The following is a 17,414-nucleotide window of genomic DNA, read 5'->3' as shown; positions in this document are numbered from 1 at the left end:
CCACCAATTGCATTCATCATAAGACTTTAGGAAAGAGCTGCGGGCTTGGTAGCAGAGCATCTGCTTTGCATGCAGAAGGTCCTCGGTTCAATCTCTGGCAGCCAGAGGTAGGACTGGGATAGAAGAACCCTGTTTAAAACCCTAGCCTAGAGATCTGATGCCAGTCAGCTTAGTCCAACAGATGGACCAAGGGTCTGACTCAGCAGACTGGCAGCTTCCTGGGTTTCTATCTTGTTGTACTATAGCCGCTGAAGAGTGGTACAGGAATCTTTTAAATAGATTTAAAAATGCTGTTTTTACACAGTTTTACACAGTTGTGCCTCTTAGGGAAATGAGAGCATCATCCTTGGTGGCACAAAATTAAAACCAACAACCAGAAAAGCAAAGTACTTGCAGCCCTTGAAGTTCTGAGACAAGTTGTTGAATGTGATGTGCAGGTGCTGCTATTAACCCATGATGTACACTGTCACCCATCAAACAAAGAGAGCATTTGGGGCATGCCCTGCTTGCCCTGCTCTTTTCTGCTGAGTCTACAGAAAGAGCACCCTGAGTCAAAACTTCCAAGTGCAAACTACACGGCACTTTTTCCAGTGAAAGAGCTTTAAAATGTATAAATCCAACCACTAAGACAAAAACATGGGGTCCAATAAAATATTGGCATCCAAGAGAAAGGAACTTGTGGCTCTGGAGGCACATAAAATGGCTGAATCATTAATAGCCCTTAACCAGATATTTTATTAGGCAGGAAATTGAAATTCAAAGCTTTTGGCTAATGTGCTATGGAAGAAACAGGACAAGCACACAAAAAATAAATAAATCTGTACACAACAGGGGGGAAGTAGCCTTACCTATGACCAGGAGCAACTAATTATACCTTTTTTACATATTATTCTAAATTAAATCAATTCCCCAAAGCCAACAAATAGTGGATGAATTTGGAAGTAACCATGCTGGGTGGGAAGATAATCTGGGTCCAACGCTTCTTTAGATTCATAGTTTTCTCAATAAAACACATGCAGAACCCTTTTACTAGATGTGCCTTCCAAGCGTGGTGGGGTTGGCAGAAATCCTCCTCTCTGGTGTGTTCACTGCTGCTCCCATTGATATCACCCTGTAGTGAAATGTGAGAACCTAAAAAAGGGTATAGTATTGTGGAAAGCTAACGGCTATTTTTGGCTTGAAAAGGTTTTTTCAAGAATGGAAAAACAGGACCAGAAGAACAACTTATAATAGACAAAGGGACCTGGGATGTGAATGGGTACAAGTTCACCAGTTTTGCCATTTGCTACTAAATTCCCAACATAAAACTGCATTCCTGTAGGATGCTTATGTAGTTTGAAAAGCTAATATTATCATCAAAAATGTATAATGGGTTAGTTGGCAAATTGATAGGTACTCTGTGTGGACTGAAATGAGTTTGGGAATCAGATTTGGGCCAAAATATTGATGAATTGCAATGGAAGAAGTTTGGGTCAACTAAACCAGCCAAATTTATACCTCCCTACTGTAGGGGCACGGGTGGCGCTGTGGGTTAAACCACAGAGTCTAGGGCTTGTCAATCAGAAGGTCGGCGGTTCGAATCCCCGTGATGGGGTGAGCTCCTGTTGCTCGATCCCAGCTCCTGCCAACCTAGCAGTTCAAAAGCACGTCAAGTGCAAGTAGATAAATAGGTACTGCTCCAGCGGGAAGGTAAATGGTGTATCCGTGTGCTGCTCCGGTTCACCAGAAGCGGCTTTGTCATGCTGGCCACATGACCTGGAAGCTGTACGCTGGCTCCCTCGGCCAATAACGCGAGATGAGCGCTGCAACCCCAGAGTCGGTCACGACTGGACCTAATGGTCAGGGGTCCCTTTACTTTTACCATATACTGTATTAGGGGAAATACAATTAAAGTTATACACAGCTGGTATAGGACACTGGTTCAGCTTTCCCATATGACATCTGGGATTGCTCCATTATGTTGGAAGGGATGTGGACACAGAGAGACAGATGGGGAGTAGCACATTAGGGAATACCTAAAATAATGCATGAATCAATGGATTTCACACCTCACTTGGAGTCCTTCTCAATGAAAGAAGTAAATGAAAAATTTTAAGTGAAAGATTTTTTTGACACCCATGCTGGTGGCAGCAAGGCTATCAATTGCTCAAACGTGGAAGTCCCTGCAAGGTCTAAACTTGGACTTATAATGTAAAAAACATTTGTCTATTGGCCATTGCAGAGAACTCATGAAACAGAAACACTGAGAGGAACTTATGAACCAGGGACATTTTTATTTTATTTTTTGCAGTATGGTGGCAATTTATTCCTAAATTGGTTGCATGGTGCTTTCAAATTGCTCTGCTTTCTTTTGAACCACATCAGCAAGGCTAAGAGGGGAGTCTTGTCGTCTGGGCAGCCCAGAACCTCCATACACACAATCCAGGCTTGTGCACCAGGGGAAGCCACTTTGGTGCTGCTAACACTGCAATTTGACTTCACACTCGGAGGCGCACTCCACTCTTGAGACAGACACATTCCAGCAACAACAACAATGAAAGAAACTGGACTTGAAGACAAGCTGGCAGCAGCTTCTCATGTCATGAATATAAGGGCTTGGCTGCTTGACTCCTGCGTGGTCCAGAGTTACCTAATAGAATTGATTACAGGTAGGTAGCTGTGTTGGTCTGACGTTGTCAAAACAAAAAATAAAAAAACTCCTTCCAGTAGCACCTTAGAGACCAACTAAGTTTGTCATAGGTATGAGCTTTCGTGTGCATGCACACTTCTTCACTTCTTCTAATAGAATTGAGTTAGCTAATAGACTGTCACCTGTTTAATATATCAATAAAAACTATTTAAAATGAATAAATCCTACATAGAGAAGAAAAATTGTTACTTCAAGAGTCTGGGTGAAATTTTCAAAATCCCCCCTTTTTTAAAAAAAATTCCATGTCTGGCAAAAGCAAATAAATATCCTATTCACCTCTCCTTTTCCACTCCAAAAGCAGTGCCTGCCCCAAACAGCTGTTTCCCTGCACACCAGATAAGTGTCAATGGGCCTTAAGATTCTTTATGAGAAGACCATTCACAACCAGCGTGAAGCATATTTCAGTCCCCAGTGGGGGGGGGGGAGATAGACATTTCGATTGCCTTGCCCACACTGGAAGGATTGCACCAGCCTGCACTCCGCCCCCCGCCCCCCCCCCCAGGAAATTCTTGCAGGGTAAAAGTTCAAGAAAAGAATACTGTAGTGTGGAATTGTAGGCACTCGAAGCATAATCCTAGCTTGCCCTCCTCATTAAATGCTTAAAATGTTGCAAAGCCTGGAATCTGCATGGCCTGGGAACTTTTCAAACAAGAGAAGATTGGCTCTGGACAGCAACTGGCAGCGAGTGGCTTTACAGAACAGAACCCAAGAGCAACTTTCTCCATCCTGCTGGCCTCCAGATGCTTTAACTACGGCTCCAAATTGCATTGGCCACGCTGTCAGGGGCTGTTGTGAGTTGCAGTTCAAATAACTGGAAGGCACAAAGTTGGGGAAGGCTGTCCTAAAACGGTCAGTGAAGAAAGTAAGGTCTATCTCAGCACCTCCTAAGCACTCAGCATGTCCTTAGTAAGCAATTTAGCAATGGATGCTCTGGCATCAATTTTAAATGTGAAATAAATAAATAAAAATGGCAGCAGCTTCTCTGGGAAAACTGCACAAGGAAAGCAGTGACTGAAGTGATAGCTGACCAGGAGGTGCTACACACAGGTGCAAGTCACATCACCTGGGGTAACTTAGTTAAATGTGCATCTCAGCTCCTTGGCAAAATAAGGGCAAAATAAGCATGTAATAATATGCATATTTTATTATCAGAGTACCACTCTAGCAATTATGAGATATGCAGCAGCACTTTCACTTTGGTGGCTCCCTAAGGTCCAGATCCAACTTGTGAAATTTGCTTTTGAAAAGACTCAACCTTCTATTGCATATACTGTACAGTAAGGAGACTGCTTAGCTGGTTTTCGCTTAAAGCAGGAACCCCTTCAAATGGCAGAGTTTTCCCAAACAAGCATGTAGCTCTGGTGTCTCTCATGTGCAAAACAAACATCAAGGGTTCTCACCCCGCAAAGGTAACTGTTCTTATCAGAGTGTGCTTACTACTTCCTTGTGTGTACCTACACACTGTGAAGGAAACTATGTGATGTAGCTGGTCTCAGGAAGTGGAAAATAACATCCAGAAATACTCACAAAAACTCCAAAGGGAGGGGCAGGATTCTGCCTCTTTCCAGTTAATCCTGGCTGTTGACACACTTGCCTCACTTGGCACCTCTCTGGATTGTCACACAGCCAGCTCTTGCTCTTTGAGGATTTTATTATCCCTCCTTACACCATCCAAGCTCAGCCTTCCAATACAGAACTTCTTAGCCAATTCTCTGCTTTCTGCCGCTTCTCTTACTCTCAGGCTGCCTCCTGCATTGCAGCTGGTGGCTCTCTTGCATTATTCCCAAGGCACACACCTGATTCTCTCCCTCTATCACTGCTGCGTGATCACAACTTTTGTTGTGACAAAAGACAAGAGTAAAATGTAAACATGGAATTATATTTTGCAGTAGGGATGGGCCACCTCAAATGTGTGACGAAAATGAGTCAGCTCCTTAGATGAAACAATCTATCTGCAAACCGTAAGCATTTAAAAAGAAATCATTCGTTCAACTTTCTCTGTGTTCTCTGTGCCCTTTCCCAAAGAACACATCACATTTTACTTCACAGTAGACCAACCTCAGATAGTGAAAGAAACTTTCAAGCCACACAATCAGAATAGAGGAAAGGTTATTTCTAAAGCTATCTCAAGAACATATATGTTGCTATGGAGAAGGCTCATGTTGCTTAGCTAAAAGAAATCTGGACACTGATTACATTTGCAAACCCTGGACACTCTTCTGCAAGATCTGCTGTGTCACTTTCAGGCGAATTAGGGCTGGGAGTGAGCTGCAAGTCTGACCGTGAGAGTCTTTTACTCAACAAATAAACTACAGCATGAAAGGACGACCTGTTTAAAAATAAACTACAAGGGAAAGGAAACTGAGAGGGTGTGGGGTGAGCAAGACACTTCACTGTGTCAAGGGAGGATGGCGAGGATGTTTTGGTCCTGCTCCTTTGCAGCAAGGAAAAATGGAAAGGTCTTCCTGAATGTGAGATGCGATAAACAGTGGTCCATGCAGCACCAGCTCCAAACACAGCTACTCCTGCTCAGTGTGGGGTCTGGCACAGGCCTTCCCACAGCATAGCACTGGAGAGATTCAAGACTGTACTCAGTGCTGCTGTTTCACTTGTGCAACAAATGTCTGCATTGGAACTTTCCATTCCTCCCCTTTCCCCAGCAGTCTCCTGTGCACCCTCAAAATCTGCTCCAGGGGGTTGGGGTATATGACAGGGGAGATTTTGAGTATGCATGAGGGACAGAGAGAAGGAAGTCGTCGCTGCTTATGTGGTGCTGGAGACAATGCTGAGCACTCAGGTGAAATTGTGCTAGAAGCCTAACAGCCTCCAATTCATGCACAGCTTGACTGGATATTCTTGATGTTTATGGTTCCATGAAATATTAGACTTACTTCCAGAAACCAGAGGGCCACCCAGCAATCGGTCAATGAGTGTGTGATAAAAGAAATAAGCTACACAGGTTTCTCTTTTAATACACAGACATGCTTTATCAAAACTTTAGAAGATAGTAGCCTTTGCAATGAAACAGATATACATGTAACCCTTGCAGAGGACTGATCTAAAATCTGTTGTGGTTCCAGAGAGATTTGTGCATGCACCATTTTAACCTTGCTCAACACCAGTCCCGCACTTGAAATGGGGAAAAAAATGACCCAGAGACCTCTGGGATATGCTTCCCACTGTGTACATCTTGCCCCCTCCACATGTCCCTCTCTCCATGGTGAATTACCATGGCTTCAGAATTCCCATCTCAGCCTTGGGTCTAACGCAAGTTGGTAGCTGTTATATTTGAAATTAAGCATGTATGTTTGCACCTCAAAAAGATCAGAAGTGTTCAGATACATTTCAAGAAGATGCCTCCAAAACCCAGAGCTTTAACATGTCCTTCACATACAGGTTTGCTTCTTATTCATGTGACACCATCCACCACCACCACCAGTAAGCAGCACTTTCACCTATGCTCATAGCTTGCATTTCTTTGCCTCTTCACCTCCTATCACCTTTGATCATTGTCCATGCTGGCTGGGGCTGATGGGCATTGTAGTCCAAAATATCTGTAGAGCACCACACTCCATGAGCCCGGCCTCCTCCAGTTTAAATGCGGGTGGTGGTGGTTGGAGGGGTGTTATCTACTTTTCTCTGTGTTCTACTTTCTTTGGTGGGGACATCAGTGTTTTGGTTTGGGGGGGGGGGGCACTGTTGAGCATCACCAGTTTTTATTTTGCAAAATGGGAATTCTGAGGTGCCCACAACAGTTCCTTAGATTTTTTTTCCCCTAAGCCCAAAATGTTTGGCGACCCTTGAATCAGGGTGGATAAAAATCAATGATTTTTTTAAAAAAAATAAAAAAAATCGGATTTTTTTATTTAAATCAGATTTTTTTTATTTAAATCAGATTTTTTTTATTTAAATCGATTTTTTTTATTTAAATTGGATTTTTTTTTAAATAAAATGCTTTTTGAGGAAAATATATTACCACCCAAAGGTTATTCCATCATGAAATAAAGATTAGTTTTTTAATTATGTAGAATAAGGTTGTATATGTTTAATTTTGGGGGTAAATAAATTCCATTAATCCATTCACATTTGTCATGCTCTTCCAGAGGTTTTTGTAAGATTATTGGGCAGTTTCTCTGCCTACAAGATATTATCACAGGTGCTTGGTTTACTTTTGCAGTTCTCAAAACTGAATTTGACTCAACAGAGATCACATGCCTCTTCTTCCCAGCAAAAATGTTATAACATGAACAGAGTTGAGAAAAAGACCTTAATCCTATTGTTCTACAAACCTATGAATACAGAAACAACCCCTTCAGTGCTAAGTTTCAAGAAGTTCAGTGAATAGAATAGAAACAATATTTTTCTGATTGTTTGGAGTGGACAGTATTTAAGTTTTTCATGTGTAGGCTGGGCTGACAGTCTAAGTTTCTTAATATATATATATATATATTGTTTTTGTTTAGCCAAATTAGTTAACAAACATGGATGTTTGTTTAAGCAAATAACATGCTGTAATGTTATTGTTTCAGTTGAATAAATCTATTAAAATTGTTATTATTAAGGTAATGATTATTTTTCTCCTTCCTAAGTACAGCAGTAAAGTTGTCCAAATATGAATGATTAACCTATTAAACTGGGGATAAAAAACTAATATGAAAAGTTGTTATTCTAAAAATCTTCATCTACTTGCATATTAAAGTTATACCAGCAAGAATTAGTCTTTATGTAGAAAACTATGATTTAAATCAAGCCTTACTGACTAGTGATTTAAATCACGATTTAAATCAGTTTGATTTAAATCAAATCCACCCTGCCTTGAATTGTGGCGGACACACCTTGGGTCTTCATCCTAGAGACCTAGAAGCCAATCAGGGCTGGGTGGAATGTCAATCAAACAGGAAGGGGTAGAGAGTTAAATGATAGAACCTGGGCAAGTCTTGGAAGGTGTTTGGGCTAGGGAATTACCTTGGTGGATGGGGTCTTGCTGGGCAAGACAAACCAAATGATTTCCCTCAAGGGTAGGAAAAGATTCTAGAAGGGGCTGGGGGCATTTGACCACCTTCGTAGATCAAATGGTTATTCTAGGAGGCACAAGTTTAAAGTAGGCATTTTAAGTAAGGTTCTTAATTTCTTCTGTAAAGTGATTTGACTGAAACAAAGTGCTGTGCCTTAGATGAGTAACCACAAAGCTTTAACCCTCATTGAGTGTGCATAAATAAAATTCCAGTTTTGTTTACAACGTGTCTCAGCCTTACTTTGATCCTCTGGTTAAATTGGTGAAAGCTTTTCCTTTCACATTATTAAGAAACCTTGCTGCTGGATATTAGAAAACACTACAACATAGAAGCGAATCACTGGCCTCTTAAGTGTTACTGACAGGGAGCATCTAAGTTTTAAAGCACCAGGTCACATTACCTCGCTCCCATTGTTGTAAGCCAAAAATGGCATATCTCCAGAGTTTGCCACAGTGATTATTGTCAACAATCAGTGAAAGTGCTGAATAGTTACACAGGCATATGTAAGATATAAGATAAGATATCTTTATTGTCATTGTCCCCTTGCGGGAACAACGAAATTACTCGGTTGCTACATCCACTCAGATAAAGCATTCCGCATAATCCAAAATTACAAAAAGCTAATTAAAAACAGTAAATATACTACAAAATAACAAGTAAAATAAGATGACTTCAAAGTCCGGGCTTTCCATTTAAGGCCAAAATTGCTCTAGAGAAGAAACTGTTCCTGAGACGGCTCGTTCTTGCCTGCATTGTTCTATATCTCCGTCCTGATGGCAGGAGCTGAAAGAAATGGTGACCGGGGTGCGTTGGATCTCTTGATATGTCTAGTGCTTTTCTATGGCACCTGGTGGTGTAAATATGTTAATATGTTTTGGTCCTTTAGTGAGCCAAGCCTTGCATTTTAGAGAAAAGCAGTTGGTTAGAACAGGCCACATGCTATTCTATAAAATATGTCTAATGGTTATTACTGTTCCTCTCCCTGAAACAGAAGACTGAATATAGAGGGAAATCATGCTAGATGTCAACATGAAAATATTTTGGTTTGGGCTCCATGAATTATGGTAACTTTTGAATCTACTGTAGCCACACAGAAAGATCCACAATGGCAGCTGCCAACTATACCACTGAAGTCATGTTTGAATTAGTCTTTAGTTGAATACTTGGCTTGAAAAAACAAAAAACAAACGTAGGATATTTTGAAGCACTGGAACAATTTTGCTTTCTCCAAAGTGGTACATTTCCTTTTTAAAGATTGCACAGATCTAGATATCAGATGGGCACAATGCCATTTGGACATGGGGTCCACAGTGGAATGAAGGGGGGGAGCAGGATTCTCCCTATGCCATTCCTGCATTCTGATGTGTATCTTGCGGCTGCCTCCTCTGTTTCCTATTCCAGAAGCTAAGGGAGGTGCAGACATGGCCTATTCATACACTAAAGAGCAACGCTTTAAATTTTATCCAGTTTTCAACAAATGCAGGCCAAGAATCAAGACCAGGATATTTGTGGGTTCTGTTATTTGCTGGGGAATCTCCCCTCCTTGGAATTCTCACAGGCCCTAACAGCCCAGTTTTTGGGTACAAGCCTGCAGTTGTGTTGCTTACCCATTAATAAGCTTGGTGGTACCTTAAACAAAAGACTTGTGTGTGTGTGATGTGTGTTTGCTGTTAACAGGTAAACATGGCTGCCCCTCTGGAATTCTGTGCCCATTGTTATCTTGAGCTACTCATTCACATTTTTAGGCATTGATCCAAGTGCCTTGATTATCGCTGAAATCATTTGTGGTCCAGATTTCAGTAATAGCACCTATTATTGTTTCTGCGAGCATTCATAAGCTGCAATATAAATTATAGGTATTCAGCTATAACAACTGTTGGAGAGGTGTTGAAAGAGGAGCTATTTTTAAACATCAAATTTAGGTTGGTTTATTTTTTCAAAAAGTTCAAGATGCGGACTGTTCTCAAACAATCTCTCCTAGCTTGGAGCTGCTTGAACACTTTCAGATTTATATTTTCCTTGTTTTACAACACCCCCTATGGTAGATGGATGCTGTCTGTCAAGGGAGTTTAGAAAACCAAAAACTGTCGGAAATTGAATGCTTGCATTATTTTTTAGCATGATTCATTTTACTTCCCTTCTATGATAAGGCAAATGTCCATGACTACAAAGTACTTAGAGAATAACTCAACTGAGGATTCAAAGTCTTTACCATTTCCAGTCCTGAGGCTCTCAGATCATTAGATACATCAGTCTGGGCTTCAGCCAGTACCGCATCTGCCTCTGGTGAAAATCTGCATGAGTATTCAATCTAAGGCAGCACAAGCCCAACTCTTCTGTTTTGTGTTTCCTGCATTCCCTTAGACTTTCCTCCATTCCTTTAGCCTATTTGAGGCTAAGGAGACTTTGCTTGCTGACCACAGTCTCTCATATTGCATGCAGTTGGATCTTGAAGCAATGAATATCCAGTCAGAAAGAGAAAGTATGTGCAGCTGACATTTTATCAATACCTCAATGAGATGCTATAGTCCAAAACTACCCACAAGCATGGGTCTCTATGCATATTCCAATGAGAATTAAATGTGAATTTGAGCCAGCCAACAAAATAAATGCAGAAAGGAACAAACCTTCTGGCTAAGACGCAAGTCCAAATGTATGTCTCTGATTCTTGCATTTTGTACTTTCTTCCTACCCATCTTCTTACACAAAGGTATCCATTCTCAAGAGAGACTCATTTGGTTCCCAACCATAACATTGACACTGAGTGACTAGTGATATGGGCTGTCCAAACTACAGTTTTCAAGCCTTTGGGTTTTCCTCTTTCTTGTGAAAACATTGCTAAGCTTCTGGTGTCAGGAAACAATAGGAATTCCTGTCCAGGAGCTGCAAAATTAGCAGACGTCTGTCTTGGGAGGTGATGGAGGAATGCATCTTTGGAGGTGAAATCAAACTGTTGGAAGGTTACAGCACCTACTGTGGCTGTAGAGACTGGTATGTGAGAGACATGTTTTGTTGTAGCTGGGGCAGATTAAGGCGTCTTTTTGTGTTGCTGCACACGCACCATGGTGCTCCTTCTCTCTGCGTTCCTCCCAGCAGTCATTCCTCCTCTGGCCACTGCTATGGATACACAACCTGCCTTCAGGCACTGTGTTCTTCTGAAAGGGATTCCCACACAGCAGCAGTAACATTGCCAGCCTTCCTGTCAAATTTGTACACACCTTTGTAATGCAACAAAACACATCAGCAGGGCTTCAATACAATTGTTTACAAATTAAAGACATTTAAAACATCTGAGAACAATCACATATCCTCCCAGTTAATAATCTCAGGGTCTCCAGGAACGGTGTATTTCAGCCATCAAATGCCTCAGTAAGCAAGTAGGTTTCTTGTTAGTAAAGATGCAGACAGGTGCACTCATTGGGGAGGGAAACGCATTCCACAAATGAGTAACCACTAAAGAGAAGGCCTTGACATAGATTGATTGCCAACTGAGAGGCATCCAGCGGTGGCAGCACCTACAGGGCATCCCACATTGGTTGTAGTGTGCAAGATGGCTGACACAGGATGGGACACTATTTTAGGTACTTTTTATGGCTGTGTGTGCTTACACTTGAATTGGATCCAGTAGTTCACTGTGGTTCTGACAGTAACCAAGCTTTTGGGGGATTAGAGATGGCAAGTGAATGGCTAGGTGAGGAGTGTATTTCTAATATGCAATCGACCCTAGTCCGTATAGCATTACAGCGTTGCACTGCTGAGGAAACAGAATTGACATTAGCAGAGCAGGCATTCCAAATATGTATGTGCTTTAGTCATTCCTAAGCTTACTACTGGTAGTTCAAGCTCTGCAGACCTCACAGATTCAACCGGAATCGCCCCAGTCCATGAGAGTGAGAGCAACAGGAAACAACTCAATGTGTACCTTGGAAGTGCTAGCCCTGGTTGAGACAGTTCGGGCAACTTTACAAGCACATGGAACACCTGGAGCATCTTCCCTTGCTATCATTCATGCTACCTGCACTGAGATATGATCATCCTGCCCCGAAGCTGGCTAAAGAAAACATAGCCTTGACAGCTGAAACAAAGCAGGCCATGGTTGTTACAACTTTCTCCTGGGAACACAGAAAGGGTGGGTGGTGGGGGCTCATAGCTCAGCAGCAGAGTGCATGTTTTGCATAAAAAAGGGACCCTGGCATCTCCTGTTCAGAAGGCTCTCAGAGAGCAGGGCTGTTTCCTGGCTGAGACCTTGAAGAGGCACTGCAAGTCAGTGCAGGCATTGGCTAGATGGAGTAACAGAACCATCAGCCTGTATCCAGCAGAGCTATCCCATTAGCACAGGGTAAGAAACCTTAGGCACATGGGCCAACCTTGGCCCATAGCTGCCAAATTTTCCCTTTTCTCGCGAGGAAGCCTATTCAGCATAAGGGAAAATCCCTTTTAAAAAGGGATAACTTGGCAGCTATGCCTTGGCCACCAAGGGATCCAGTTTGGCCCACCTGTCAAAGCAGCCTGCATTATAATGACATCATGTGATTGACGGGAGGGTTGTCCCATTCCCTGTCAAAGTTGGCCCATAGGTTCCCCACTGCTGCATAAGCAAAAAGAATTCTGCCTGAACAATAGGACTTCTTCTCATTCTCATCTTCCTGCTCCCCACTCCAAATATGCTTGGGGGGATTGAGGGAACCCCCAGAACAGGATTTGGGGGAGGCAAAAGAGGGAGGAGAGAGAGAGAGACAGAGACAGAGAGAGAGAGAGAGAGAGAGAGTCCTGCTGTGCAAACAGAAGACATTGCACTAACAGAACAACTTAGCTGGCTACAACGCATAGTTTTTAACCTGCTGTGAGTTGCATCTAATGTTTTGTAAGAGTGGTAGGTTGCTACTTGGGGGGACCATGTATTATTATTTTCATCTCATTTCATTTTAAAAAAAAATTATACCCAATCTTTTAGGAGAGCTCCCTTTAAGGTGGCTTACAAACCACCTTAGCAAAACATCTCAATCAGTAAAAGCAATAAAACAACATAAACATAAAACAACACATCTAAAAAGTTCTTTTAAAAATCACACAGAAGAAAAAAGAACACAAAATGAATGGGAGAGAGAGAAAAGCAAGCCACACAATGACATCAGAAAATGTTGCAAACTTCTAATAAATACACCAATACATGGTCAACTGCCTAATGTGCTTTGGAAAAGTGAACGTAAGAAAAGCCCTGCTGGATCAGACTAAAGCCCCATCTCAGCCAGCATTCTGCTCCCACAGTGGCCTACTATCTGGCTATTATGGGAACCCGACAAGCTGGACATGAGCACAGCAGCACTCTCTGCTCCTGCAATTCGTATTCAGCATATTGCCTCCAATACTGGAAGTGATTATACCCTTTGATAGCGAAAAGGGGCAGAGAGGCCAAATAAAAATCAACAGCAAATTTTACACCTAGGCTTGCTCAGGTGAATTGAGTGGAGTTTCCAATTGTTTAACTGATCCCTGCAGCTGTGCTTTAGCAATAACTACTTTATGCAGTTATTATCAAGCGATAATGTTCATCTTCATGCTGTAAAAAGCTTCACCTGTTGATTTCTGCACAACAAGCTGCTGCTAAGGGCGCAAGACCAAAGCTGGCTGGTATTTCCTTCCTATTCAGTTGGCAGTTCTGCTGGATTTTCATGTACGGTACATTTGGCATGCATTATATGTGCTGCATTTCATAAATGAGTGTTCCTGGAAATGATCTGTTCAAATGTGTGCTACATACATAGCAAGAGAGAGCACACAGAGGAGAAAATACGGATGTTGACATGTGTGCAACTTTGCCCCCATTTCTCCACAACCACCTATATTACTTCATTCTCACAACCTTCCTGTTCTTGATCCCTAGGACACTTCACACTTCGACAACCCAGCCAGGCATTGCTTCAAACCCAATGCCAAGATCCCTCGGACCTGCCATCCCTGTTCTTACACCTTCTCTTACTCAACTCAGGAAATAAGTCATGATCAAAGCTCTTCAATGGATTCTATCATCCACCACCTCCCTGAAGAACGTGGAACTCGGTCCCAAGAATCTCCATGTGGCAACTGGGAGCCAATAAGAGACCCAGCAAACAAAAAAGTACACATGGGACCATCCCAGCCTGAACTACTGAGACACACAGAGAGAGCTGTTAGCATGTTCTACAGGATAAAATGTTGGATTGGTGTGATGTATGAAAACAAAGAAGTACAGTGGTACCTCGGTTTATGAACACAATTGGTTCCGGAAGTCTGTTCATAAACTGAAGCGTTCATAAACTGAAGCGAACTTTCCCATTGAAAGTAATGGAAAGTGAATTAATCCGTTCCAGACGGTCCGCGGAGTAAGCGTTCATAAACTGAAGCAAACTTTCCCATTGAAAGTAATGGAAAGTGGATTAATCCGTTCCAGACGGGTCCGCAGAGTACTTAAACTGAAGCGTTCATAAATTGAAGCATGGGTGTAATTAGTTCCGGAAGTCTGTTCATAAACTGAAGCGTTCATAAACTGAAGCGAACTTTCCCATTGAAAGTAATGGAAAATGAATTAATCCGTTCCAGATGGGTCCGCGGCGTTCATAAACCGAAAATTCATAAACCGAGGTGTTCATAAACCGAGGTTCCACTGTACAGTACTTCTAAGCCTCTCCTGTACTTATTGTGGTACAGGTGAAGGACCAACTCACAGCAGAAAGATACTGGCCAAGGTAGTGTGTTCACATTCTCATTGTTAACCAACTTAAATAAACTGGAAACACGTATGCACACATACACACAGCGCTTCCAGACTGCCATTATTTTCAGGTATGGTGGTAGTAGTAATAATAATAATAATAATAATAATAATATTTTATTTATACCCCGCTCTCCCCAGCCAAGGCTGGGCTCAGAGCGGCTAACACCAAATATAAAACAACTAGTTAAAATACAATTCAACAACAAGACTAAATACATTAAAATTAAAACTAAAAATTAAAAATGGTACAACATCTTCAAACCTCCCCACAAACATTTCAGAATGAATGCTCCTTAAAATCGCCAATGTTGCCTAATTCCCCTGCAAACAAATCACTATGAATGAAACATTTCTTCTGAAAGCGCCCATACACACAGAAGCTTCAGGTGTGGAGGCAGACTTGGCTTTCTTTGGAAAACCAGGGTTCAAAACCTAACTGTTCCCTCGACTGCCTGGCCCATGTATGCAACTCGCTCGAGCCGCACTTTCTCAGCCTCCATTGCTCATCTGTAAAATGGGAACATGAAAGTCCCACCTCCAAAGATTATTTGGAGGCTAAATAAGAAAAGAAGGCGGGCATTAAATATGTTTTTTTAAGGGGGGTGGGAATGCTTACTACTGAGTGAGGTGATAATCATAAGCTTACCTTTCGATGAGAGGCGAAGTCGAGGCACGCTGCCCTTCGTGGCACCGCAGCTGGTAAAGGGGTTCCAAATGAGGCACCACCAAGTCGCCAGGGCAGCCAAAATGTATCCACCTTTCATGGTCCCTCTCTTTGCCTCTCGCAGGGAGGCAGCCGCTTCTTCCCGTCAGCTCAGAGGGGCTGTCTTGTCACCCTGACCCCGCTTCTCCCGTCCGTGACAGGGACGCCCCTCAGTGCGCCGCTGCTGGCGGCCTGCTAGAAGTGGCGGCTCCCGCAGCGCGCGCTTTCTCTCTCCACACTAAACGAGCGCGACGCGCCCTCAGGAGTTCGAGCCGGCCGTGCGTCTCCAGCAAAAGTTTTATACAAGGCAGGGCTCCACCCAGCTTCTCAGCAAGGCGATCGCCAGAGACCCAGAGAGCTGAGGCGGGGAAAGGACGCGGGAGGGAGGCGCGGCCCGCCTTCAAGGACTTCCCGCCAGCCGCACGCGCCTGAGGCGACTAAGCTGCCCCACCGAGCGCGAGCCACCCCCCAGGGTGTGGGTGTGTTTGTGCATGTGTTACATTTCTCCTACCAGTGCTGCCCACTCTCTCCTTCCGCTGAGACGGGAAAGCAACCGCCAAGTTAAATGACTCCCTGCTGTAACTCCAAGCTGACTGACTCCCGTCCATTCTCACGAAAGGGGGATGGAGTTGATCCTTGGAATTGGGTTTGGGGATCTAATCTCCTGTAATATTTCCCTACTACACCCCCCTCTCCATGCCTACAACAGTTTTTCCATCCCAAAGAATGCAAGAATGCATTCCCCACACCCAGCCCCATTTCCCCATCTGAAAAATAAATTTATATTGATTCCCCACTCTAGCCAAATGGACACAGTCCAGCAGTGTCTCTCAGGTTCTCCTTACTGCCAGATGTGTCCATTTGGGCTGCCCCCGTTACCTGCTCCTTTTTGTTTCTCGCACTGATCTCATTTTACCCACATTCTGAGCTGGTGCCTGTTCCAGATAAAACAGAGCAAAGAAATGGAATGCCTAAGAGTGGCTTGCTCTTTAAAATATCGATACCCATTTTTGAGCCTGATCAGCCTGGTCACCACAACAAAGTGAAGCAACAGAATGGAAGAACATGGAGCCACTGCCAGGGCTGCCTGACTCATACATTGACCACAAGTTGGCCTTATTTCCAAGTAAATATGCATTGGCCAATGAAGGCTGGTCCATTTGAGCAGATGGGGCACTGCCCCACCATTTCAGACGGGCCCCACCTGCCTGCAGTTTACATGTGTGTGACAACAGGGAGGAGGATGGGGGCAAAACTGCCTTCTTCCCTATCAGCCCCAATGGGCAGCAGTCGCCACTTTGCATAGGATGAAACTGCATGATGTAAACTACAGTGGTACCTCAGGTTACAAACACCTCAGGTTACAGACTCCGCTAACCCGGAAGTAGTACCTCGGGTTAAGAACTTTACCTCAGGATGAGAACAGAAATCATGTGGTGGCAGCAGGGCGGCAGCAGGAGGCCCCATTAGCTAAAGTGGTACCTCAGGTTAAGAACGGTTCCAGGTTAAGAACAGACCTCCAGAATGAATCAAGTTCGTAACCAGAGGTACCACTGTACCTTGAACACTTTTTTTAAAAAAAAATGGATATGACTCTAGAGAAATGATGAACAGCAGGTCCAGTGGCCCGTGCAGACTATCATCCTCTTTCTGACATTGGCCAAGCCCAGACGCTTAAAGATTTCGTAACAGCATATGGGTTTCAGACAGGAGACTCCATTCCAGCATCTTCTTCATTATTTCCTTCAGCCTCTAAAAGCATTAGATCATGGAAAGCAACAACACAGACACCCTGAGCTTCTTACCTGCTAGCCACAGATACTACATTTGTTTCATCTATTGAATTGGTATCCCACCCTTTCTCCCAAAGGAACCCAAGTCTATTGAAATCGTTTTAGTTATACCAAAGATCAGGAAAGGTATCACAAAAGCCAAGAGGATGCCAGTGTGGTTAACAAGCAGTGCCAAGGAAATAAATAATAATAATAATAATAATAATAATAATAATAATAATAATTTATTTGTACCCCATCCGGCTGGGTTTCCCCAGCCACTCTGGGCGGCTTCCAACAAAGATTAAAATACATTGAAATGTCACACATCAAAAACTTCCCTAAACAGGGCTGCCTTCAGATGTTTTCTAAATGTCAGGTAGTTGTTTATCTCTTTGACATCTGATGGGAGGGCATTCCACAGGGCGGGCACCACTACCAAGAAGCCCTCTGCCTGGGTCCCTATAGCTTTGCTTCTCAC

General features: G+C 43.1%; 1 protein-coding gene across 1 annotated transcript in view; it reads right to left on the bottom strand.

Annotated features, from left to right (window-relative positions):
- Window positions 1–15,629, bottom strand: part of SEMA3G (semaphorin 3G) — an 82,386-nt gene extending 66,757 nt beyond the window's left edge. Inside the window, exon 1 of the mRNA XM_035106093.3 lies at window positions 15,105–15,629. Coding sequence (XP_034961984.2) covers window positions 15,105–15,222 — 118 coding nt within the window. The 5' untranslated portion in view covers window positions 15,223–15,629. The remainder of the gene's footprint in view (window positions 1–15,104) is intronic.
- Window positions 15,630–17,414: the final 1,785 nt, after the last annotated feature.

The sequence above is a fragment of the Zootoca vivipara genome, chromosome 2 (assembly GCF_965207765.1).
Source record: "Zootoca vivipara chromosome 2, rZooViv2.hap1.1, whole genome shotgun sequence".
In the NCBI taxonomy this organism is placed as follows: Eukaryota; Metazoa; Chordata; class Lepidosauria; order Squamata; family Lacertidae; genus Zootoca; species Zootoca vivipara.
Note: the sequence above shows the minus strand (reverse complement) of the source record. Positions and strands in the feature narration are given on the sequence as shown.